The 26,155-nt window shown below is 47.8% G+C and overlaps 1 protein-coding gene across 4 annotated transcripts in view; it reads left to right on the forward strand.

The window, feature by feature from the left end:
• The window catches only part of RALB (RAS like proto-oncogene B), a 40,530-nt gene that overhangs the window by 6,856 nt on the left and 7,519 nt on the right, over positions 1-26,155 (forward strand). For 2 of the 4 annotated variants that reach the window (XM_057551070.1, XM_057551071.1), the window contains exons 2-3: positions 16,375-16,534; positions 25,073-25,281. In XM_057551070.1, the coding sequence (XP_057407053.1) occupies positions 16,421-16,534; positions 25,073-25,281 (323 nt within the window). In that variant the 5' untranslated portion in view covers positions 16,375-16,420. Of the gene's footprint in view, positions 1-12,833; positions 13,702-16,374; positions 16,535-25,072; positions 25,282-26,155 lie in introns of those variants that run through there. The other 2 variants (XM_057551069.1, XM_057551068.1) reach the window with 2 other exon arrangements.

Consider the following 26,155-nt stretch of genomic DNA (forward strand, 5'->3'; position numbering starts at 1 on the left):
CTCATCGGCCTAACCCAGTTGTGGTGGGAAGGGGCTTGTTGTGAACAAGACGCTCACGTCACCTTTATGGCTCTGAATCGTTTTCTGGAACTGAGGACAAGTGACCAAACATAACAAAAGGTGCTCCCCTTGCTCTTATCATTCAGGAAGTTCCAAGGGTTCTGGGAGCTGTGGGCCAGAAGCTGTGGACAAAGACCAAAGACGTATGAGAACTAGAATTAGGTCATCTGAATGACCGCATATATATTTCTCATAACTCACAATATCATAACCTCCTAACTGGTGTAAAGCCTGTGCACCGTCCCCGTGTCCACTGTCATTCCCTTAGGCCAGGCCTGCTGCATCTGCCCCGTCTGCTCTGGGCCGCTCTGCTTTTCCACACTGTAGCTACAATGATCTTTTCAACTTGCAAGTCTAATTTTGTCACCCATTTGCTTGTAACACTTGGAAGGCTTTTCCGTGCACTCAGCAGAAAGTCTAAAATCCCTAAACTACTGGGCCTACTGGCCCTTACTTTCCTCTCTACCTCCATCTCATGCCAGGCTCTGCCTCTTTCTTTCTGCTTCAGGCAGCCACGTGGATCTTTCTTCAGTTGCCTGAGCGTACCGTGCTTCCTCTTGCTTCCAGTCTTCCTAAAAGCCAGATGAGGAAAGGGTAGAGCGCGTGGAAGGGGTCCTGGGCAGGACAGTACTTGGCCTGTGCTGGGAGCTGAAGGAAGGCACACTGGCTGGGGGAAGGCCGGTGCAGGGTCTTGGGGCGACGGTGGGTGGAGGGTTTGGGTTTCATTCATGGTGAACATGCATCTGCTTGTAGGGGCTTTTGTTTGCAGCAGGGGCTGTGTGGAGAAGAGGCTGTGGACAGGCTGAAGTGGCGATGAGAGGCCAGTTAGCAGGTCGTGGCTGGTCAGTGGTTGGTGGCTGGCTCTGGGCTCTGGAAGCAGATGGCTTTGGAGTGGGACTTGGAGGTAGAATCAGTAGAACTGGTCGTGAATTGAGGCGGCGGAGGGGCAAGAGGGGTCACAGGTGACTCCTGGGTTTCTGGTGGTAGTGATGAGTATGGCTGGCTATGGGAATCATGGAGAAGGAGCAGCTTTTAAGGGGGGAAGAATCAAGAGTTCTCTTCTGGGAACGTTAAGCTGGAGATTCTTGTGAGACACCCGAGCGGGGAGAGGTGGCCCAAGGCAGAGGAGGTGAAGGAGCCTGGAGGTCAGGAGAGCGCCCTGGGCTGCGTCCTGAGAGTTTGGGGGCTACAGATAAAGCTGCTGAGACGGATGGGATCCCCACAGGGGAGAGTGGGGAGGTGAGGGGGAAGGCTGAGCTCTGAGGAGGACTGACACGGGAAGCCAGGTAGAGGAGAAGGACCTGACGGGACCCCCTGCCAGTGGAGCAGCAGGGCCTGGGGGGCCGTGTCTGCAGGGAGATGCAGAGGGCTCTTTGCTTGGCCCGCTAGGCGCCTTCCCCTTGCTGGGCACACTTCTGTCTCAGTGGCTGCACCCTCGTGTTTGAGAGGACCGGAGAGGAGAAAGAGAACTTTAGCTGGAGTCTGCAGCATGGAGTTTATCGGCGACCTTGACGGGACGGTCTCGCTGAACTTGTGCTGGGGGAGGGTGCAGGGTCAGAGCGGATTCGGACAGAGGGAAGAAGCACAAGGCCCTGCTGCTCAGAGGGGCTCTGTGGCGGGAGCAGTGTCTGGGCGGCGCTGGCAGAACCGAATCCTGGGCTCCACCCCAGACCTGCCGAGTCAGAATGCGCGTCTGAACAAGATGCCCAGGGAATCTGCCTGAGAGGCACTGGCACAGGTAGCCAGGCCCACAGAGAAATTGTGTCACTGGCCAGAGGGGCGTACGGGGACCAGAGGGGCGTACATGTTTAGGACGAAGGTTAAACAGAACCGTCTGTATGCTGTGGGGGAGGATCCCGTAGGGAGGCGAAGGCTGACTCGCGATGCAGGGAAAGGAGGGTGACGGCAGAGGGCCGCTCTGGGGCGAGGGGGCAGCACGCAGTCTGGAGCCTGCGTGGAGGGCTGGCCTGCAGGAGCCCGGGAGGAGGTGGGCGTGAATGCGGGCGGCTGGGGATTGGGAGGCAGAGCAATGGGGCGGTGTGCCCGGTGGCCTCTGTTTGGGGAAGATGAGGTAAGGCACTGGGGCAGAGCGAGCATGGGGAGGGCCTGGGGAGCCTCCCAGGGACATCTCTAGGAAGCGGGGAGTGCATGCCCGTTCCGCTTTGTGACCCTAAACACCCGGCCTGTGACGTTTCCTGAGGCTGGTTGCGTGGCTTGCTTTCCCGCTCCGGCCGCGGGAAGGGTGGTGAGTGGGAGGCAGAGGCTGCGGGGTCTCTGCCGGGGAAGGAGGGGTGTGGGCCCGTGGGGGAAGGTGCTGGAGGCCAGGGCTCTCATGTCCAGAGGCGGAGAGTGACGGCGGGCCGGCACGGGAGCCGGTGAGCTAGCGGGGTGGAGGCCGGGGCTGGCCCGTTGGAGGACACGACTCTGATGGTGGTGCGCTGCCGTGGCTTAGCTTCGGCTCCTCGGCCAGTTTCTTTCTCAAGACTTTCTAGAATATCAGAGTGATACTCCAAAGGCGAAGCGCTTACTCAGAGCCAGGTATCGCGATAGGGGTTTTCTCATTTCTTGATAATGACTCGGAGGATACAGATCTCCTGTATATTTTATGCATCACACGGAGGCTGAGAAAGGCAACTTAACCAAGGTCGTTAGCTCCCTAATGGCAGGCTCCAGACTTCAAGTTGAGCGGCTTTTTCTCCTGATCCACGCTGCAGTTGATATATAGCTACTTTTTAAAAAGTTGTGGTGAAATATACATGACATAAAATTTACCATTTTGACATTTTTTGCGTGTACAGTTCAGTGGCATTAAGTACATGCACGTTGTTGTGCGGTCATCACCACTGTCCAGACTCCTAAGCACTTGCATCATCCCATCTGAAACTCGGGGCCCATTGGACACTAAGCCCATCCTCCTGGCCCTGGCCCCCGGCCCCCGCTGGTCTACTTTTCATCTCTATGACTCTGACTGTTCCAGGGCCCTCGGATAAGGGGAATCACAAGGGGTTTTTCTTTTGTGGGAGCTTATTTCACTCAGCCTAATGTCTTCAAGCTTCATCCATGTTGGCATATGTCAGAATTTCATTCCTTTTTTTTTTTTTTTTTTTAATTTTTTTTTTTTTATAGCTACTTTATTTATTTATTTTTGGCTGTGTTGGGTCTTCGGTTCGTGCGAGGGCTTTCTCTGGTTACGGCAAGTGGGGGCCACTCTTCATCGCGGTGCGGGGACCGCTCTTCATCGCGGTCATTCCTTTTTAAGGCTCCATAATATTCCACTGTATGATGGGCCACATTTTGTTTTTCATTCATCCATCGATGGACACTTGGGTTGCTTCCACGTTTTAGCTATTGTGAGTAATGCTGCTCTGAACACGGGTGTACCGATATCTATTCAGGTCCCTGCTTTCCGTTCTTTGGGGTGTATAATAACTGCTTTTTGTTGTACGTTTCCTCTCAGGTCTGTGTTTTATTGATAGAGCTTGTGCTCGAGTTGCCTCTGCATTTCTGTCTCTTGATGAGCTTTCTGATCCACGAATTCCAGGACTTCGCACCACGTTTGAAGGTCTCTCCCAGCCCAGCCCAGCCCAGCCCACTAACGGAGCAGCACAGTGTCCAGCTCAGGGTGGGGATGCTGAGGCAGGACGGCTGGGTGGCCACTCCCAGCCCTGCCACCGACCGGTTAAGTGACCTTCCAGGTCACATAGCTCTGTCTGCGTGCATGTGATGTGCTAGCAGATAATGCAGAAGTGGTGGCAGCACGTCTCTAAACAGGATCTTATTTGGGTTAGTCATTCGGGACGGGGCCGTGTACATGCTAGTTCCAGACTTGACCTTCAGCCGTCGGGAAGTGAAGCAGCTCCCATGTCTCCACGGTGGCCTGTGCAGGTGGAAGGAGCTCAGGTCTAAATTGGTGGCCCTCTCCAAGGCCAGTGAGATCCCCAGATTCCCTGGGGGGTGAGGGCCTGGTGGGAGAGGTCTTTATTTCAGATATAATCACACGTTCTTAAACAACCAGAGCTTGCCAATTACTCCCCACCATTTCTTATTGCTTAGCTTGTAGTTCAGCAGAGTCATCCTTCAAGGGAATACACTTCTCAGAGTTTACCAGTTACCACTTGTCCTTTTGAGGCCTCCCAACCCAGACGGAGAACCAGACGGAGAACTTGCTTTTCTTATCCACCACGGACTGAGCATCTCCTAAGTGCCAGGCACACGGCACACAGGATGAATGGGCAGCTCTCGGTGTCTCTGCGGGACAGACCTCATGCAGTGCAGCCGTGGGTGGTGTTGACAGGCCTGGGAGCCTGCGTAGACTGGGAGGGTCAGCTAAGCTGGGCGGCGGGCTGTCCAGGAAGGTAGGGGAGGAGATATTCAGGCGGCCACTCCATCAGGAGGAAGGAACATGTGCCCAGAGGTACAGACCAGAGGCAGGTGCTTATGAGGAGCAACTCAGAGCTTTTTAGTTAATTGAGTTTGTTTGCGTTTAAGGTTGGTGTTTTTTCCTCCCCTTTGGTGGGAGAACGGATAAAGAGATATGCTTTAGGGAACAGAAACACCTAAAACAAATTTCCTTAGGCACACGGGAGCACTAAGTTGTTTTGCAGATCTAATTTCAGAAGAAAAAAAAAACAGCAAAAACTTGGAAAGGAACTTAGATCATTTAATTCAACTTCCTTATTTTCATGGACATGGAAACTGAGTCATACCTGCATGGGAAGATAAAAATATTCTCTTCCCGGTGCTGGGGGCAGTAGCAGCTACACACAGGGAGGGCGCCCTGGAGTTTCCTTCTCTGAGTCAGTACATGTGGGAAAGGCTGAGACTACAGAGAGAAACTGAGCGCTCTGATGACTGCAGTTGTTTCCTGCCAGGACCGGCACTCCTGGAGTCCCCGTTTCGTGAAAAGCAGTAAGAACGTGCAAATTTACCAGCTAGAGAAGTCCATACCAAGTATCTTTGTTTGCTAGAAAGATTGGCGGGAGGGCTCAGCCGCGGCCCCCGTGAGTCTGTGGCTGTGGAGACCCCTGGCTGGGTGACCAGCAGCCTCTGGAGCTCAGGTGCTCAGAGCAGCTGTCCTGCCCTTCCCGTCACCTGGCCGTCCAGGTTCAGCTGTCCCCTGCAGGGGCCTGGGCTCCCTTCCGAGAGGCAGATCGGGTACGAGACGGCCAGTCAGAAAGGTCGCTGCCAACCAGATAGCAATCAGATGACCATAAGTGCTCATTTAAAGCAGTGGGTGAAATGATGAGACTCTTAAAGAGTATTGAAATAACAACCTTAAGAGATTAAAATTCTTTAGTGACAAATTCTCAAACCTTAAAAAATATAAACTAATGTTATCCGCTTGTCAAACTTTGCTTTTGAAATAAGGAAGTAGTGGCTTAACAGTTTTTAGGCTTTTGACCATAAGTACCTGAAATAAGATATGAAGGAATCCCCAAGTGTCAAGTTTACGCCATGGCGCTAGATTTCACACCACAGTGTGGGTAAAATCCATGTTATTTAGGTTGCAGCATGATTTATGTGATGATAAAAGGGAAATATCCCTACAGTGGCAGGATACAAGAGGGAAAGGCAGCTCTGGGGCCTGCCCTCAGGGAGCTTCAGTTATTGTGGAATGAATAGCAAAAAGCAAGTAAGTAGGAAAAAAGAAAGGAACTGAAGGCTGGGGTCAGGGCAGTGAGAGGCGCAAAGGGCAGAGGTGGGGGATGCGAGGGGCGCCTGAGGCCGGGTGGTCCGGGAGGCCTCCCTGAGGACGTGATGTGAATGTGGAAGCCCACAGGACAAGAAATCGAGTCTGAGCGTTGACTGCGAGAGGCCTGGGGTTGGGAGGGGGGCGATGGTGGGGGCAGAGTAGCGGGCCATGAGGTTGGAGACGGGAGACCCACGACGGGAGAGCAAGTTCTGGTCCTGGCGGCATCATCCTGGTCCCTGGACATCGGCTGTGTGAGCCGATCGGTGACTTTTCTGCTTAAGCTACTTTCACCTGGGGCTTCTGTCACTGTGGACAAGAGTCCTAGACATACAAGGGGCAGAGCAGTGGGCTTCCCTGGAAGCTCCTTCGGCTGTGTAGAGTTCATGCTTTATTCATTCAGGAGGAAGTGCTTCTGTGTCATGTATTTCCCCCACGGCCCTGCCTGGGTCTCAGTCCCTGGACTTGAGTTGTTTGTGTACCTTCGAAGCCAGGTGTGCTGTCACCTGGTGCCCTCGGTGGGAAGGGACAGAAGTGTCAGGTAAGCAGCCTCACACCCAGAGGGTTTTTTTTTCTAATTGAAGTAGAGTTGATTTACAATGTCATGTTAGTTTCAGGTGTAGAGCAAAGTGATTGAGATCTATATCTATATCTATGTATTCTTTTTCAGATTCTTTTCCATTATAGGTTATTATGAGATGTTGAATATAGCTCCCTGTGCTGTACACACACATGGTAAAGTTCTATGCTTTCCCAAGAGAAACAATCTTTAAAAAATATTCTTTCTCGTTTACTCGGGGCTCCCCTATTTCTGAAGACTTTAAAACTTCAGTGTGAATTTATGGAGATGGTTGTAGTACTTGAATTTGCAGAACAGAAGTTAAATAGAAGAGTCTATGATGAATAATATTCTCTAGTTAGGAGGTGAATATGAAGAGGAAAAACATTCACTTTATGGGCTGAATGAAAAATAAAGAGATCGTCTCTAGGGATGACATCAGAGAGTTAAGCAGTGATATTTCTCATCTCCATCGAGATACTAGAAACTCAGGAAAATAATTTTGAATCAGTTTGTGAAAAGTGAATCAATTTTCTTAAGATAGCAATGAACCATGGCCCTTGCAAAAACAAAGGTGGTAGAACAGTGTTATCTGTGAGACTGTCAGCTAATAGTCATTAGAAAATAAGAATTCCAGTTGAAGTTAGATTCATGGTTCCATCCAGATGAGTATTCTAATTGCTAGAGAATTAAGGTGATAACTGATTCACTTTGTTATGAAGCAGAAACTAACACTCCATTGTAAAGCAATTAAACTCCAATAAAGATGTTAAAAAAAAAAAGAATTAAGGTGAGAAAATGGCTCCCATCTTAGTTAATTCATTCAATTAATATTTAAATATGTTTTCTGTGATAGGTAATGGGTGAAATCGTGGTAAACAAAATACAGACTCTGTTCTCAAAGAACTCAAAGTTTAATGGGATGGTTTTCAATCTAGGTGTGAATTGGAATCACCTGGACAGCCTGAGCACCTAGGTTTCCATGTGCCTAAATTGGAATCTCTAGGGGAGTGGGACCCAGGCACCTATATCTTTGTCCTCATTATTTAAAAAACTTCTTAGTGTGGAAATTTTCAAAGATATATAAAAGTACAGAGACTAATATAATCAACTACCTTGTATCTATCAGTCAGCTTCAACAGTTTATGATCAGTTTATGGCTAATCTGATTTCATCTACATCCCTACTTCCTCTTTCCCCTTGATAACTTTGAAACAAATCCCATATATCATTTAGCTTCTTTTGTAATGAGGTTAAATGTAGTCACTTGAAATTTTTTTTAAAGAATAATTCCTTAATATTATCAAATTCAGCCAGTGTTCAGAATTCCCCAGTTTTCTTGTGTGTGTGTTTGTTCAAACTGGGATCCACATAAGGCATGTATTTCAGTCAGTTGATACGGCTCTTAGGTCTCATAATTTACAGGTTCCCTCTCCATCTTTCTTTTCTCTTGCACTTTATTTGTTGAAGAAACTGGGTGGCTTATTCCATAGAGCTTCCTACAGTCTCTGTGTTGCTGATGGTGTGTCCGTGTGGTATGTTCAGCATATTCCTCTGTCTCCTGCACCTCTGGTAAATCAGTAGTTAGATTTAGAAGCTTTTTGTCAAGACTACATCATTGATAATTATGTGTCTTTTTCAAGGTGTCAGGTTGTCTCTTTTTGTAATGTTAGCAGCCATTGATACTAGACTTCTTAACTCATGAGGAGTTGCAAAATGGTGATAGCCCCAATTACATCATTCCTTGATTAGTTAGAATATTTTGTAAAGGGAAACTTTGCTTCATCTATTATTTGGTCACCTGTTAGTACAGTTTATATAGGAGAAGCAAGATACCTTTTTAATTCTTTCCCTTAATTTACCAATTTTTTTTTTTTTTGGAGAATAATGGGGGCATTGTACATGAGGTTGGAAAATGGCCTCTCAAAGATTTAATTTACCAATTTTTAAAATAATGAGTTGTTTCACTAGTCCTCCAAAGGTGACGAATAGGTGCTTTTTTAGTTTCATTGTGAACAAATTAGATGTGTTTCGATCCATTGCAGTTATTATCTTTATTGATCTTTAATTGTCCATCTTTGACCCGTCTCTTCAACTTGGCTTCTGAGCATGTGTGTGTGCCTGTGCTTGCACAGGTGTGCATTTAAAAATTATTATTTTTGTAGCTAACAGCATTTATTGCTGAACTACAAAAAGAACCTCTGGGGAGGGCTGCCACTTTAATTGCTTACCTTCTAGAATCAGTGTTCACAACAGAACAATCAGGAGACATTTCCTTAATGGAACGTGGATGAGAAATGAGCCATAGTACGTGTTACGGAAAATTATTTACAATGTGTCCTCATTTTTATTTCTTAAAACTCTTCCCTCATCGTTCATTCATACTTTACACGTTCTCTGGGCATTTCTAGGTCTCTGATTCACTGCAGGCCCTGGAGGCACACATAGGAATAAGACACTACCTACCTATCTGTCCAGGGAGTGCGTGTGAGACTGTTTACTAATAACCACAAGTTTGTGTTTTGTCATTAAAAGGATAGGGATGTAGGGGTTCAGTGCTGTCGGTTCCTATTCTCACACACGTGCACACGCATATGTATAGTCATTTTGTCACAACGATGTATAATTTGGTGTTAGGTGCTAGGAAATAGGAAGGCTGCATGTCGACTTTCAGTGTTAAGGGAAATGATGTCCCCTGAGTAGACAGTGTCACTGCGCTTTTCTTTGTCATTATTCAGCATTTACAGCCGCTGCAGTCTGTTTGCTGTGTTCCTTCATATTTGAGAGTGCTGTTTTTTTCGGGGGAGGGTCCTTCATGACCTAATTTAGATCGGATTGTTCCTGATTTGGATCGTAACAGGAAGTGGTATGAACAGTTGGGATTTGTCTTGACACTTAGAATAGTGCTGATTGTTAAAATGCAGAGTCTGATTCATAAATAATCTATGGAGACACTTTAAGACCATGAAAAGTATCCTGTTCCTCATCTAAATCTCCCCTTTAGCTTTAGCATCTTACTAATGATTCTTGCCTGAACCAGTCTTTACTCTGATAGTTGCAAAATGTTGGGGTTTTTTCCGCTTTCCCTCCCTGTACGTTTGTCAGTCAGCCTTTGGTGTTCGGCTCTAAGCAGGAGCCCTCCTGTCTCCCTTTGTTTGTTTACTATTTACGATAGGTATGGATTCATGAATACCTTGTTTTTCAGTGGTTTGTTTTCATTCCTGTCCTTAATTATTTTGGTGCTTAGATTGTCCCAGATTTAGGATTGTCTTCCATTTTGATTATTTAAAGGACTAAAAACTTGAATAATATTCTGAGAGACTTAAATATTATGATTATGGCCTATTAGTAATATCCAGGTTACCACCTTCAAGTCATATTATCTGGAGAAAAAGTGCTAAATGCAATTCTTTGCACGTGTACAGTGTTTGATTGTTTCCCGTGTGCTTTTGTGTACCACGTTACCCAGGACAGATGAATTTTATGAGGACCGAAGAGTACTTTTCTTCTACATTTTCAAATTCTGGTTTGATTTTCATGACAACCCTCTGATACAGACAAGGTTGACTCTACCTACTGATTTGTTCTCTCCCCGCTTAAGTTTAACAAGAGACTAATGACTGTATTAGCCCATGGGATTGGGGGGCAGTAGAAGCCACACACACTGCGTGGTTTATGTATCTATACCGTGATTTGCGTTCAGAATGTTACTTCTCAGGGGAATGTGCGTGCTTGTATTTGAATCAGTGCTAAGTGGTAGAGAGCCCCCTCTAATATTAGTGTGTCCTATAGAAATTACGTAGGAAAACCATTTCCCAGCTCTTTTGTCTCCTTGCCAAGCTACCTAAATGAAGCTGTCTTGGTTTTGTGTACGGGAGGGAACGTGTTCGTTCTTCCCCATGCCTTACAGTTAGGCCGGGCTGGGGGCCCCACCTGCAGTGGCTCCCTGCTTTCTCTAGGATAGATTTCTTCAGACAGCACTTCAGGCTCATTTTTAGGTGAACAATCTGTCTTTTGAGATGTAATGCTCTGTCACTTCCCCACCCCATCCCTGCACTTCCATGTCACGTGATACCAGACCCGCCAGCACGCTTCATGCCTCTGTTGCTTTGCACGCCTTCCGTTATGCGTGGGAAGCTTCGCTCTCTCAGCCCCTCTGCTGAGTGAACTTGGACTCCATGTCGAAGCCTTTCTGGATCTTCTTTTCCCAGAGTTCATCATGCTTTCCATCAGACCTTGTAGCATCTTTATCACTGCATGTGGGCAGTTCTATTTCCATCCTTTGTTTATACCTCTTTCCTCAGGAGATTGCGTTTTCTAAGGGCAGAGATGCACAGCTTAGCACAGAGTAGTGTTTAAATGTTTTTTTTGAGCAAAAACGAAGCCCACTATAGAGCTTTCCGGTCGGTAGGTAGAGGTGTATTAAAGGGTGTCTGTTGGTGTGTTTCCCAAGTCCCCGGTAAAAAACTTCCGACTGTAAGGTGTGAGCCTGCCAGAACTTGATGTTATGGGCCCCGATTCCCCTTGTTGGAAGGTCTGTGTTGTGGCTTTTGTGTACTGGCGATGAACCCAAAGAGTTCGTGGAAGAGATTAAGAGGTTTGCAAGCCCCTCGGAGGTGGTTCTGGGAGAAGTATAATTGCTTTGTAAACAGTGGACGTCTGCTGAAGTTAGGGATGGCATGTACTGATGTCTACAGTTTCCATGGAAACACATCAAAAAGTAAGATGGATTGATGGGTGGGTCAGGGGAGGCCCGATGACTGGGTTTGCAATAAAGCAAATGGAGTAACATGTTGATTGTAGAATCCAGGGCTGCGAATATGGGTTCACTGTGCAGCTCGTCCTACTTTTCTGAAAACTTGGAACTTTTGCTAATAAGATGTTCGGGGAAGGGATAGCTGTGTTATTTTTTAAGAACATGTTTATGGGAGAGGCACATCTGTTATAAACATTAAATCGTCGACGTGACTTCCTGAGCCTCACTGACTTGTTTTCTTCCTGGTATTTCTCCTCCTCTGTAGCCACTTCCTTCACATCTCAGTTCTCCCTGTAAGAACATCCCCTGACCTGCTCTGATCTAGATGTCCCTCCTCTGTGACCCCAGAGCCCTTGGATACTTCTGCCGTAGAATTTGTCAGCCATACTATAATCGTCGACTAATCTTCTGTAACTAATCACTGGACTTTGAGTCTCTGGAGTGCAAAGACTGTTTCTGGAATGCTTTCAGTACAAGTAACAATGGACTCAGAATGGTTTAAACAAATAGGGGTTTATCATCTCCGGTTACAGGAGTCTGGAGGTCGCCGTTTGCAGTTTCCGGGATTGGTCCAGGCTGACTCTCCTGCCTTGCCCCTCATCGTGTCAAGTGTTCTTGGGTTATACATACTGGAAAGAGCCACCATGGTTATTTCAGTTTTTGAGCTTTGAGCACAGATACTTTGGCAAATATCTGTGGATTTGTTGAACAGTCTTCAATCCATTTATTGTGGTTTCTTCTAGAGAAACTGACTTTGTGTTTTGAAAATAACAGCTCAGAGTTAGATGTCTACATGTGTTTGAAAGCACCCCTGCCCCTAATCTGGAAAAGGATTTCTCCATTTTCATACAACTATAATAATTCATGGAAGCAAGGCTGCTTCGGAGAAATCGTGTGATGGGTTGATGGTCTGGAGTTTCCAGCCTCAGGCACTGACCTCGGCCCTATGGTGAGCAGCTGTGGACCAGAAATTAGGCCCAAAGCAGCTTCACCTTCCTGAGCCTTTGGGGGAGGCCGGCTCCTCATCCCACTTACCCTATTTTAGTCACAATTCAAATGTGCTTAATTATCTAGTTAATTGCTTAGAACGCTTATTAAAAAGCACATCATTAGAAAAGGGAGAGTGGACGGAGGGTCCAGCTTGAGGGGAGCCAGCAGACATGTGATCCCACCCAGAGCAGCCGGTCACACAACTGGTTTCCATAGTGATGATGGTCCTTGAATCACCCAGAAAAGCTTTGAGTATGATCAGTCTTCACTGCTTAAGAAGACAGGTAGCTATACTACGTGAAAAATAACATGCAAAACTACGTAAATATGACCTCAGAAAGGTCTTAAATATAGGAATATATGGATTAAAATATGAGAATATACAGATTAAATTATGGGCAGGAAGTAACGCTGTAATAGCGAATATCTCTGGGTGATGGGATTTTTCTCTTTTTTTTTGAGATAGTTTTGTGTATTTTCTAAATTTTCTACTGAGCACCGAAGGGGGGTCAGAACATGTCACCCCAAAAGATGCCACTTTGACGTAAGGATTATTTTGAGCTGAAGGCAACTGAAAAGTAACAGACACAAAGAAAAGTTCTACCTTCCCGTCTCCACCAGGAAGGGCGGGGCGATCCGTAATCACCCAGAGGAGGCCCCCCGGGGAATCGAGGTAACACCCCTTCCTCACAGCCCGCACCCTGCGTCAGTTTCCCCCTCCCAGAAGTGCAAGGCCCCCTCCCTTGTCTTGTCACTTCCCTGCAGCATCCGCTGTTCTTTGGTTAAGAGGCTCTGTGAGCCCGAGTCCCACCGCCCGTGGAGCCGCCCCCACCGCGCTCTCCTGCGTGGATGCAAGGTGCACCTGTTCAGAAGTCTCTGTTTTTCTCTCCATCTGTCTCTCGTCAGTCTGATTTTCAGGGCCCCGGCCGATGAACTAAGATGGGCTTGTTTTCCCTCCCCTACATTGTTATTACTTTTCGTTTTAAATACTTAAAAAAGGATTGTAGACCTTCAGAGTGATTCTTGTTCAACTCTCGGCCTCCTGATAATGCAGTTTCCCCACATTTTGCCTCTGCCTTTGTTAAAAATGATCAAATAATACTTTTTATAGTGTCTGTCTGAAAGGTCCTACTCGTTAGGGACGCCAGCTCTCCTGGTGGTGATTTCCTTAGGTGTTTCACAGGTCGGGGCTGTGGGCCCCTATTTGTGGGCTTTGGTTGTAGGAGTCCTGAGCCGCCTTCACTGCGTCCCCCCGCCGAGGTTGTAGTCTAGCACCCTGAGCAGCCTGGGGTTACTTTCTGTGTTGCTTCCTGGCTTTGGGCGAGTGCTGCGGTCGCAGCTTCAGGGCACACTTTCCTGCGGCCAGGGCTCAGGCAGACATGCTTCCGTGCTGTCCTCCCCTGTGGGTGCTGTAGGGGGGCAGGTACCATCCCGGAATAGGTCTCTTTGGCATGGTAATAGTTTTAAGCTGGTTATTTTCCGGGAAACAGCAGGCGTAGAGGAAACTCTGAAAACCCAGTAGGAGTCACCTTTTTGTAAGAGACAGGGACATTTACCAGGGGAATCTCCACATGCAAGGGCATCCCCCTCGCTGTACCAGGAACACGAGGACGACCGAATCTCTAGCAGCTCCTACGGGCGGAGAAGGTAAGGACTTCAAGAACCTTCCCCTTGTTTACCCGGCCTTCCCTGGTCACCCCTCATAACCGACTCTCCCCATCTTCAACATCCTCTTCTGCCGTTAGGCAAGGACGGGATCTAAGGTGAGGGCTTCGGCCGTTTGAACAAGGTACTCAGGTTGTCTGGGTCTCTCCCAGGTCCACATGTCACTGGACTTTGCTGGATTTTCTCCTGTTAATCTGTTTCATGTCAGTTTAATTCTTAGAGCAGAAAGAAGAGCCTGGAAGGGCAGAGGGAATGTCTTCCTCCTCAACAGTGGGCCGATGTTTTGCTCATCCATTCTTTTTTTTTTTTTTTTAATAAATTTATTTATTTATTTTATTTTTGGCTGTGTTGGGTCTTCTTCGTTGCTGGGCGCGGGCTTCTCATTGCGGTGGCTTCTCTTGTTGCAGAGCACGGGCTCAGTAGTTGTGGCTCGTGGGCTCAGTAGTTGTGGCTCACGGGCTCAGTAGTTGTTGCACACGGGCTTCAGTAGTTGTGGCTCGCGGCCTCTAGAGCTCAGGCTCAGTAGTTGTGGCGCACAGGCTTCATTGCTCCGCAGCATGTGGGATATCCTCCCGGACCAGGGCTCGAACCCGTGTCCCCTGCGTTGGTAGGCGGGTTCTTAACCACTGCGCCACCAGGGAAGTCCTGCTCGTCCATTCTTTACCTGAAGGTGCATTCCTTCGGGGCTCTTGGTGTCTCTGAGGGACAGGCCTGTGTGTGTGTTAAATCCTAAGTTACCCAGAGCAGCAACCACCTAGGACCACAGAAATATCAGCTCTGATTTTTTTTCTCCCCAGCATTGGGATTTTTTTTTGAGCCCAGCTGTGCATTTCATAGAAGTTCTCAACCTTGGAGGTCTACTGTCATCACCTGGGAAGCTTTTAGATGTTCTCATGCCCAGGCTCTGATCCCAGGCATCCCAGACCAAACTCCATCAGAATCTCTGGGGAGGTTTTTAAAGCTCCCCAGGGATCCCCTTGTGCCACCGAGGATGGGAACCACTGATTTAAAATGATGTTGTTTTCTGTTATGCAATGGTGTGTGTGTGTGTGTATTTATTTTTTTTCTACTGGCGGTATTTTCAAGTTACTTTGTCAGAAATAGGTGCCCACCGTGTCTAATTAGAAAAAAAATTCTCTTAAAATGAGATAGGAAGGAAACCAGCCTTTTTAAGTTCCTGTTATATGCTAGGCACAGGGCTTCGATCTTTCACATGTGTTATCTCATTTAATACTCAGAAAAATCCTGCAGGGTGGGTGGTGGTTTACTTGTGTCTGCAAATAAGAAAACTGGCTTAGAGAAACTGAATAACTAGTGTCCAGGTCCCGCATTTCACGAATGGCAGAGCCAGACTTGGGCCCGTGACATGCCCGAGCCCATGCCCTTTTTCCTTACGCTGTGGCATCTGTGAGAGAGATTTTCCATAAAAATCGTTTAAAATAAAAATTGGCACTTGGGTTATGCAGGAGCATATGGTAATTCTATTTTCAGTTTTTTAAGGAACCTCCATACTGTTCTCCATAGTGGCTACAACAACTTAACATTCCCACCAACAGTGTAGGAGGGTTCCCTTTTCTCCACACCCTCTGCAGCATTTATTGTTTGTAGAATTTTTGATGGCCGTTTCTGACTGGTGTGAGGTGATACCTCATTGTAGTTTTAATTTGCATTTCTCTAATAATTAGTGATGTTGAGCATTTTTTCATGTGTTTGTTGGCCATCTGTATGTCTTCTTTGGAGAAAGGTCTAGTTAGGTCTTCTGCCCATTTTTTGATTGGGTTGGTTGTTTTTTTTGATATTGAGTTGTATGAGCTGTTTGTAAATTTTGGAAATTAATCCCTTGTCGGTTGCTTCATTTTCATATATTTTCTCCCATTCTGTAAGGGAGAAAATTCTGTCTTTCTGTTTTGTTTATGGTTTCCTTTGCTGTGCAAAAGCTTGTCAGTTTAATTAGATGCCAAGTTTCAGGTACCTGTTAAATGTGTTTTTTCAGAATACTTTCTCTTCCCACACCGCCGAGGTTGCTCTGTTCTACTCACTTTATCTCGCTCTGATGAGGCTAAACTGATTTTGACTAATAGATTGTTGTTTTGGAAAAGTCTGACCCATTTTAGTTCTTAATGTAAATCAACGTGGAATAAATAATTTAGTTGTCTTTCTTTTAACTGTCCTGTGTCGTGAAGGGATGCTGATTGTTAAAAGCAGGTTTACTCACCCCTTTTCAGAGCCCCCCTTGGTCCCCTGGGAGGGCCGTGTGGGTGTGTTGCGGGGGCTGGGGGGGAGTGAGGCCGCAGAGATGCTGGGGCCCTGAGCAGCTCCCGTGGCACAGGTGGCGCGGGGTCGCCGCGTGCCTCGCCCGCCCCATGCGGCTCTGCTGAGGACGTGTGGGTTTGCCGGTGGACCATCCTCCCCCCCACCTCCAGTGATGGGGCGTCGGGTGCGCACGCCCGTTTCCTCTCTTCGTCTCACCTTCCCTCGGTCGGCTCAGCTCTGGTTTGTGGCTCGGCAGCGCCTGGGGGGCTTCGTCTCTGCCTCGAGCCCGGAAGAATGACCTCTCTGGTGGAACGTCTGGGTTACGCTTTTCTGGAGGGTTTTCATTTGATGTCCTTTGGGTGGAAACCAAACCGCCTCTGAGTCTGTCTTCTTCCTTGGCAGCTCTTCGTCCGGGTCCTCCGGCCGCGTTTCGCAGAAAACCAGCGGGATGGCTGCAAACAAGAGCAAGAGCCAGAGCTCCCTGGCCCTCCACAAGGTCATCATGGTTGGCAGCGGAGGGGTGGGCAAGTCGGCCCTGACCTTGCAGTTCATGTACGATGAGGTAAGACACACCTCCCCGTCGGCCTGCTGTCGCCGCGTCCCTCCTCCAGCTGCGACCCTGTGCCCGTTCCCCGGGGCTCATTGGGGTCATGGGGCAAGCTGTGCTACGATGGCTTCTGAGTAGCTTTCCAGGGGGTTCCAGCCAGGGTAAGAGCTGCACTGCTGATGTTAGGCGAGTCGTTTCAGCTCAGGCAGGGACACGCGGGGTCCCTGCTCGCATCGTTTCCGTCATTATATTACGACAGGAGCTGGGGGCAGGTGTCGAAAGGGCGGGCCAGATGCTTAGCTGCGACAGCCAGCTCGTGCAGGCACTGAAGGGGACAGCTGAGCTGCCCTAAGAGCGCCATCTCTTCTCCTTGCTCCGGTTCCCCCGGTTCAAGCTAAAGCCCCAAGCTTGCATCACTTCCTGGGGGTAATGGCGCTGCTGCTGAGTCCAGCGCGACGGCGCAGGCTTGACGCCTGTGGAAACAGGTGTCCCTGCTTGACGGCCGATGGCTGGTCGTGCAGCAGCGTGTCCAGACCGGAGCCGGAGCCTCGGGGCCTCTCGCTGGCACCCTGTTTGCGCGGCTCGTGCCTTCCAGAATTCGCGGCAGAGGACGCTGTCACCACGATCAGCTAAGACGACCCTCTCTTTCCACCAGGCTCTGCCCCGTCCAGCTTCCTGCCACACAGGGTGTGCTGCCGTGGCCGCGACATTTTGGGATGTGGCCAAGGGAAGCCGACTTAAGGATGCAGTTAGCAGGGGCCCTGGCCTTGTGATGGGAGCGCGGGGAGGGCTGTGTCCAAGGCACCCGGCACGGCAAGTGAGTGGGCAGCGGCTCCAAAGGCGGTGTCAGAGGCCGGTCTGGAAGGTTCTTCCAGGCCTTATGGCTCCTTACGTGGAAGATGGATGCAGGGCCTAAATTTGCCAGTAGTCCCCGAACCGTCCTTACTAGGAATGTCACCTAGTCGTGAAGCCAAAGAAACCTTGCTAAACCGTCATGAAAGAGAAACTCGGACCAGCTGTGCTAGAGGAAGGACTGAATTCTTTTTCAATTCTCTATAGGCAACGTTGGCTCGGCCAAAAAGTGCGTCCGGGTTTTTCCAGACCATCTTGCAGTGGCCCGGAACGAACTTTTTGGCCAACCCAGTGCTTCAGGATCCCTGGCATCTGACAAGATAGTTCAAACGCATACAGCCAACAGAGTAGGACGGTATTGCAGAGGTGTGTCAGCAGTTAACAAGCAAGACTGTTATTCTGCCGGATTTGGGGTGCGAGTGGTATTTGTAGTATTGCCGTGGAAGAAATCCCCACACGGACATCCGTCACCTCCTGTTTCCAGGAGTCTGGCCCGGCTGAGCGTGGTGCCGCCCAGGGTCTGAGGCTGTGGGGAGGGTGCCCGGCCTCCTGCGAGCCCGCGGGCTGCTGGCGGGTGCAGGACGGGGCCCCGGCTGCTGGAGGTCGCCCCCAGTTCTCTGCCGCGTGGCCCTTTCTGTAGACAGCTCTTCCCATGGCCGCTTGCTTCTCCCCGGCCAGCAGGGAACTGTCTGGTAGCTAAGACGGATCCTTCCACACAGGAACGTGGTCACGGCGTCGTGTCATCACTCTGGTGTGTGCTGTTGGTTGCAAGCCAGCCTCAGGGCCTTGTGCGCTCAAGCGGAGAATGCGGTACAAGGGCGTGACCCATCGAGGGGCCCCCCGAGGGTTGGGTTCACCAGAGTATTTGTGTATTTTAAAAACTGTGTAATGAACTATAATTTCTTTTCTCCTTCTAGATAATCATTTTTGTATTTACCATTATATGTGTACTCTTGTATTCTTTTCTTAAAAGAGGGCCCTGCAGTGAATAAGCTTCAGACCAAAACCAAAACCTCCAGACCATCTCCCCCTGGGTCACACCCCACTGCATCTTATCATGAGAAACTTTTTGTTTGTATGTTTCTGCATGACCAGTTTCTTTTTTTTTTTCTTTTTTAATTGAAGTATAGTTGATTTACAATGTTGTGCTAATTTCTGCTGTACAGCAAAGTGATTCAGTCATACATATATATACATTCTTTTTTTATATTCTTTTCCATTACGGTTCATCACAGGATATTGAGTAGAGTTCCCTGTGCTCTACAGTAGGACCTTGCTGTTTATCCATCCTATATACAATAGTTTACATCTACTAATCCCAAACTCGAAGTCCATCCCTCCCCCACCCTCCCTCCCCCTTGGCAAGTCTGTTCTCTGTGTCCGCAAGGGTGTTTCTGTTTCATAGACACGCTCATTTGTGTCATATTTTAGATTCCACATAAGAGCGATATCATGTGGTATTTGTCTTTCTCTTTCTGACTGACTTCACTTAGTATGAGAATCTAGGTCCACCCATGTTGCTGCAAATGGCATTATTTCATTCTTTTTTATGGTTATTGTAAATAGTGCTGCTATGAACACAGGGGTGCATGTATCTTTTTGAATTAGAGTTTTCTCTGGATATATGCCCGGGAGTTGGATTGCTGGATCACATGGTAACTCTATTTTTAGTTTTTTAAGGAACCTCCGTACTGTTCTCCACAGTGGCTGCACCAGTTTACGTTTCCACCAACAGTGTAGGAGGGTTCCCGTTTCTCCACACCCTCTCCAGCATTTGTATACTTTTGTTTTGGAGGGTTGTTTTTCTTTATTTTATACTAGGGGCCAAAGTGGGGAAATCTAGCAGAATCTGTTTAATTTACGCCAAACGTTTTTGCATAAAAGAAGAGAGGCAAGTTACAAAATCTGCCTTGGAAGTCTTTATTTGTTTTTCCTTAAAAATGTGATTTGCTTCCTAAAGATTCCTTATTTTCCTTCTATAACAGAGGCTGGGGAGGAAGCAACAGCGAGGAGAAGAATTAAAACGTGGGAGACGGGGTTAGAAGAGCAGGTGTTAACGGAGACGAGGGGGGGGTTCTGTGTGTCCTCCCCCCACCGCTGAGTAACGGGCAGCGTCTGGGGACATTTGGGGCCGTCACAGTGGGGGGATGCGACTGGCCCCCAGTGGGTGGAGGCCGGGGTTGCTGCCGAAGGTGCTGCAGGGCGCCGGAGGGCCCCACACGGGAGAGTCGTCCAGCCCGGAAGGTCTGTCGTGCTGCTGTCTGGGGGGCGGCCTGGCCGGAGTCACGTCAGGGGAGGGGGGCTGCTCTACCACGCGGTGACAGAGGGGCCCCGGGTGCCAAATCTGAGAGCACGTTCGGACCCCGAGCCCGACTCCGCCGTGAGGTTGGAGCCGTCCTGCCCAGCCTGGTGGCTGACGCCGCAGGAGACCAGGGCAGTCTAGACGGCATGTTTCACTTTCCCTGCGTATGTTTCTGTGTGTACAGCAAGAGGGAGGGGAAGAGATGCGGAAGAATCAAGAGCTTTTTCTCTTCTTCCTAGTTTCTGCAGAGAACCAAGGGGAAGCTGTGCTTGGCCTTAGTCTGTTTCCCCCTGGCTAACGTATGTGGGGACCAGAAAGCAGCAGTTGTTGAAGGAACGGTAAAATAAAAGCACAGCAGCAGCAGAAGAGATGGAGTGCTTGCGTCCATCCCCCTAACAGTGCTGCCTGCTAGAACCTTCTGTGATGCAGGGCGTGTTCTGTATCTGTGCTGTCCAACACCTGTGGCCGCTGAGCCCCTGCTGCCCGGCTAGTGGCTGCGAGGTTGAAGGGTCTGCCTCTGGAATCACAGTTTCGGAGCTTGAGGAGACCTTAGGGGTGACGGCCAAGCCCGGCTGATCGCAGACCCCCCCGGGGCTCCTTTGCCAAATCCCTCTGGAGCTGGAGCCGGGTTGTGCTTTTCCTGAAGCTCTGCCAGCAGTTCCGAGGAGCGGCCAGGAGTGGCTCCCCCTGTCCGGGAGGCCAGATAAAAGGAAACTGAGTCCCGTGCTCGGAGATGCGGGTCGGCTGACGCCTCCCGAGCCATTCGGACCCTTTGTTCTTGGTCCAGTGCTTTGCCCTTCGTTTAAAAAACCTTTTAGCTTCTGTGGTGGAATTTCCGGGAAAGCTGGATCACGGAAGCAGCCACAGCCTCGGAAGTCTTTATTTTTGTCTCAGTTCTGACTTGGAAAGATGGGCAGGGACTGCAGTGAGGCAGGGGGAGAGCTTGCCCTTGCGACCCCTGGCCGGACGCGCTCGAAGACTTCTTAGCTGCCTGCCTGTGCCGGTGAGGTGAGGCTGGCCACGGGCCGGTTCGGGCGGCAGCCACGCTCGCGAGCAAGGCGTGAGGGGCTGGGCTTAGACCGCGTGTCTGGGCGTCTGCGGCGGGGTCACGGCAGCCCTGCAAGCCAGCGCGGTGGCTCCTGCTAGCAGGGAACGGAGGCGTCAAGGCTGTGATCTAAGCTCCCACGGTGAGCGCCCTTCCCCGGCGCGGACGCACCTCCCCGCTGCCGTATGCGGGACCTTCTGACTTCCAGCGTCAAAGGAGCGGGTGGGACTCTTGCCGCTTCATCCTTGGAAGTGCAGGAACAGGCAGCCGAGGTGCTTTAGGGTGTATGCAGACGTTCGCACTGGGTGTTGGGGTCGTTTTCTTTGGGGGGGTCGTGTATTTGTCTCTCTGGAAGGACATTAACAGGAGGACACTGCTGTGAAGCATAGGCAGATTTTCATCTTTTCTCTATTTTAAGATTGTTATATGAGTGTAAGAGACTCTTGAGTTTTATTTATTTTTCAAATTAATTAATTCATGTATTTTTGGCTGCGTTGGGTCTCCGTTGCTGTGCGCGGGCTTTCTCTAGTTGCGGTGAGCGGGGGCTACTCTTCGTTGCCCTGCGGGGGCTTCTCATTGCAGTGGCTCCTCTTGTTGCGGAGCACGGGCTCTAGGCACGTGGGCTCAGTAGTTGTGGCTCGTGGGCTCTAGAGCGCAGGCTCAGTAGTTGTGGTGCACGGGCTTAGCTGCTCCGTGGCATGTGGGAACTTCCTGGACCAGGGCTCGAACCCGTGTCGCCTGCATTGGCAGGCGGATTCTTAACCACTGCACCACCAGGGAAGTACCCTCTTTAGTTTTAGTATTAGGTTATCTTTAGATTTAAAATCATTTGAATTAGTAGCTATTGATTGGCAACACAAGGTCCTTTAAAGGGTCCATAAGTTCATATCGATATTTTCAACTCGATTTTTAAATTTTTAAAAAATTTAAATGCTAGCTTTATGAGGAATTCACGCACCATGAAATTCACCCTTTTAAAGTGAACCATTCAGTGATTTTTAGTGTATTCACGCAGATGTGCGACCATCACCACAATGCAATTGTAGAACATTTGTATCACCCCAAAAAGAAGAGCCCTGCACGGCAGCAGCCGTTCCTCATTAGCACCTCCCCCCACCGGCCCCGGGCCTGGCAACTGCTTTCTGTTTCTATGGATGTGCTGTTTGGACACTTTACATACGTGGAATCAGACAGTGTGTGACCTTTATGTCTGGCTTCTCTCACTGAGCATCACGTTTTTTTTTTGTTTTTTGTTTATTTTTAATTTTTATTTATTTGTTTATTTATTTGTGGCTGTGTTGGGTCTTCGTTTCTGTGCGAGGGCTTTCTCCAGTTGCGGCGAGCGGGGGCCACTCTTCATCGCGGTGCGCGGGCCTCTCACCATCGCGGCCTCTCCCGTTGCGGAGCACAGGCTCCAGACGCGCAGGCTCAGTAGCTGTGAGAGGCGGAGCACAGGCTCCAGACGCGCAGGCTCAGCAATTGGAGCATCACGTTTTGAAAGTTCATCCATGTTATAGCTGTATCAGTGCTTCATGCTTTTAAAAAAATTGAGATGTGACTCACATACCATAAAATTGAGCCTTGTACGTGTACAATTCAGTGGTTTTTAGTATATTCACAGAATTGTGCAGCCATCACCACTACTTCCAGAACATTCTCATCCCCCAGAAAGACACCCCTCACCCACTGGTGGTCCCTCTCCACCCCCTTCCCCCAGCCACCACGAATCTGCTTTCTGTTTCCATAGATTCGTCTGTTCTGGGTGTTTCATATAAATAGACTCATATATTATGTGATATTTTGTGTCTGGCTTCTTTTACCAACCATAATTTGTCAAGGTTCATCCACGTTGTAGCATGAATCCGTACTTCCTTACTTTTTACAACTGAATAATACTCCGGTGTCTGGATATGTCACGTTTTCTGTATCCATTTGTCAACTGATAGATATTTGAATTGTTTCTACCTTTGGCCATTATGAGCAATGTTGCTGTGAACATTCATCTACAAGTTTTTGTGTAGACATGTCAGATTCTCTTGGGTGTGTACCTAAGTGGGAAATTTCCTGGATTATATGGTAACTCTGTGTTTAACTTTTTGGGAACTACAAAAAGGCCGTGTTTCCATGGCAGCTGCACCGTTTTACAACGTATGACGGGTCTAGTTTCTCCGCAATCTCGCCAATGCTTATTATTGTCTATCTTTTTGATTACAGCATCCTAATGGGTGTAAAACGGCATCTCATGGTTTTGATTGGCATTTGCCTAATGACTAGTGATGCTGAGCATCTTTTCATGTGCTTATTGGCCATTTGTATATCTTCTTTGGAGAAATGTCTGTTCAGATCCTTTGTCTATTTTTTCTTCATTTGTTTTTTTTCTTTGCCTATTTTTAAATTGGCATTTAATTTCATTTAATTTTAAAATTGTCTTTTTATTGTTGAGTTTTAAGAGTTATTTATATATTCTGGGTACAAGTTCCTTATTAGATACATGCTTTTCAGATATTTTCTGCTATTCTGTGGGTTGTCTTTTGACTTTCTTGGTGGTGTCCTTTGAGGCATGAAATTTTTAAATTTTGATAAAGTCCCATTTATTTTTTCCTTTTGTTGCTTGTGCTTTTGGTGTCATATCTAAGAATGCATTGCTAAATCCAAGGTCATGAAGATTTCCACCTTACGTTTCCTTCTAAGAGTTTATAGTTTCAGCTCTTGCATTTAAGTCTTTGATCCATTTTGAGTTAATTTTTGTATGTGATGTGAAGTAGGGATCCAACTTCATTCTTTCACATGTGGAGATATCCAGTTATACCAGCATGAATTCAAGTTTAATAGTACATTGCTATCATTAACTTTTTTTCCTGAATATCTCGACTTATACTATCATTAAAATAATTATTTTATGTATAATGCAATATAAAGAAAATAGCTTTGAAATATTCATATCATTGCTACTAAATAATATAACCACTGAGGGAAGTTTAACATTTCTTTGAATTTTTTTTGTCCTTAGTCTCTTTTAATGGGATGTATTCTATCCAAATATTCTTTTTTAAAGTCTCTTGAATTAATTCTTTCCCTGTCGGGTTACATTACCAATCTAATATTCATTTACGTTCACTTGTTTCAGTTTTCGTGTTTAACAGCTTTTAAATTTGTTTTGTTTTGTCTTCCCAGGGTGTGTTTTCCCTCACTTTTTATAGCTGCATAGCATTGCATTCTGTGGGTCCCTGTCCTGGGCATTTGGGTGCTTTTTCATCTTTTGCTGCTACACGTGGTACCACAGTGGATAACCTTGTATGTTGCTGTGCAGGTGTGTCTGTAGATTAGATTCCTAGGGGGAGGACTGCTTCTCTCGCTCGATTAGGTGTCGCCATGTTGGTCTCCGTACAGACTGTACTGCTGTCTCCTGCCATTAGCAATGTGCAAGAGGTGTGTTGTCACACTTTGGGACTTTTGCCAGTCTGGTAGGTGAAAAATGGTATCTCCACGTAGTTACCATTTTCTTTACTAGTGAGGATGAACATCTTTTCATATGTTTAACGTCATATGTGTTTATTTTTCTGTGAATTGTTTATGTCTGTTGCCACTTTTTCCCATAGGCTTGTTGATCTTTTTTCCCTCCCTGTTTCTAGTTCATAGTTCTAATTTCTAGTTCATAGTTCTCTATGATATGGGTTTAAATACTTTTTCCCTGCTCGTCATTTGTCTTTGTTTATAGTGTGTTGTGTCATACAGAAGTTTTAAAACTTTTAATGTAGTCTAATTTATCAATTTTTTCTTACATGGCTTCTGGATTTTGAGTCATAGTTAAAAAGGCCTTCCCTACTTCAAGGTAATAAAGGGATTTCACCCATGTTTTCTTCTAGTACTTGAGGGTTTTATTTTTAACATTTAATCTTTGACCCATTTGGAGATTTTCATGTTGTATTGTTATTTAAGCCTCTGAGTACCTCTTGGCCAGTTACTTTTCAGAGGAGTTTTATAATTCTGTTGATTATGAATAAGAGCTCCCGTTTCTTACCCTTGCCAGTGTTTAACTGTAATTTTGTACTGACAAGAATATTGCCAAGCGTTCTGCTCTCTGCTTGGTCTCTTCTCATCTGTAAAATGGGAATATCTGTTCTTATTGTTTAAAAACAAAATAACAAATGGTGGAATTGGAAGCAACAAAGAAGTACTACCTAAGGAGTTATCTCTGTCCTTAGTGCCTTACACGTGGTGTGATAATTATCAGCAGTCAGTAAAGCCGCAGTTGATGATAAGCAAAGCACCCATATATTGAAATTTATTTTTTGGCAGCTCTTCTTTCTCTTAGAACTTGGTTAACTACTAATCGTGTCATCTATTTGCTCAGTTCGTGGAGGACTATGAACCTACCAAGGCTGACAGTTACAGGAAGAAAGTGGTCCTGGACGGGGAGGAAGTCCAGATAGACATCCTGGACACGGCCGGACAGGAGGACTACGCGGCCATTCGCGACAACTACTTCCGGAGCGGGGAGGGCTTCCTCCTTGTGTTCTCCATCACCGAGCACGAGTCATTCACAGCAACTGCCGAGTTCAGGTGCGTCCCAGGGGGTCCTCTGCCTTCCATTCTTGGCCGCCTTGGAAGGAGGTTGGGGCTGAGCGGAGTACATCTCAGGACGAAATCTCTCTGAAGAGCTTGCTGGGGCTTTTTGGATCTTGGCACTTTACAGCTCGTCATTTGTTATGCTCTCTTTGGGCTTCTTAGGTTTGTAACTTCCACATATAAATGATCTTAAGGATCTGTTGTTCCTAGAGAGGACGAAGCCATTCCATACAGTCAAGAGCCGGTAGTTTTGTTTTCATGTAAATCCCGAGAGACAGGGGTTGGTAAGCGTTAACTATCTTTATCTTTTTCCCAATTTTGCTAGAAAAGCAACAGTTCTGCTCTACTTTGAGGCTTCTGAAACCTCAGATGTCGGGAGAGTGGATGCCTTGGGTCAGAGTGACCGTGTGCTGCTCCCTTGGGGACATTAGCTCAGTGGGGCAGAAAGCACCGGCTTCAGGGTCACATAGACCCGGGGGGTCTGAGTCCCCACCCTGTCACAGTACTGTGACCCAGGCCAAGTGTCCTTAGCGTTCTGTCTCTTTACCTGAAAACGCTCTTGTTGATGAGATGAAATAAAATGACGCGTTAGACTTAGATTTCCTAAGGAGAGCCCTTCGTGGTGTGGCGGCCCCAGGCCCTTCTCACTGTGTGGGCACAAGGTGATGCTCCCAGGGGTTCTAGCGGGAAGGGTCTCTCTCTTTCCCATCCCTGTCCCAGCTCCCTTACACACTTGTGCGTTTTCATCCCCCTCCTTATAAACAGATCCATCCAGGTGACTTTTCGTTTATTTTTTGGCCACACTGCGTGGCGTGCGGGATCTTAGTTCCCCGACCAGGGATCCAGCCCGTGCAGTGAGAGTGCCGAG

The sequence above is a fragment of the Balaenoptera acutorostrata genome, chromosome 8 (assembly GCF_949987535.1).
Source record: "Balaenoptera acutorostrata chromosome 8, mBalAcu1.1, whole genome shotgun sequence".
NCBI lineage: Eukaryota > Metazoa > Chordata > Mammalia > Artiodactyla > Balaenopteridae > Balaenoptera > Balaenoptera acutorostrata.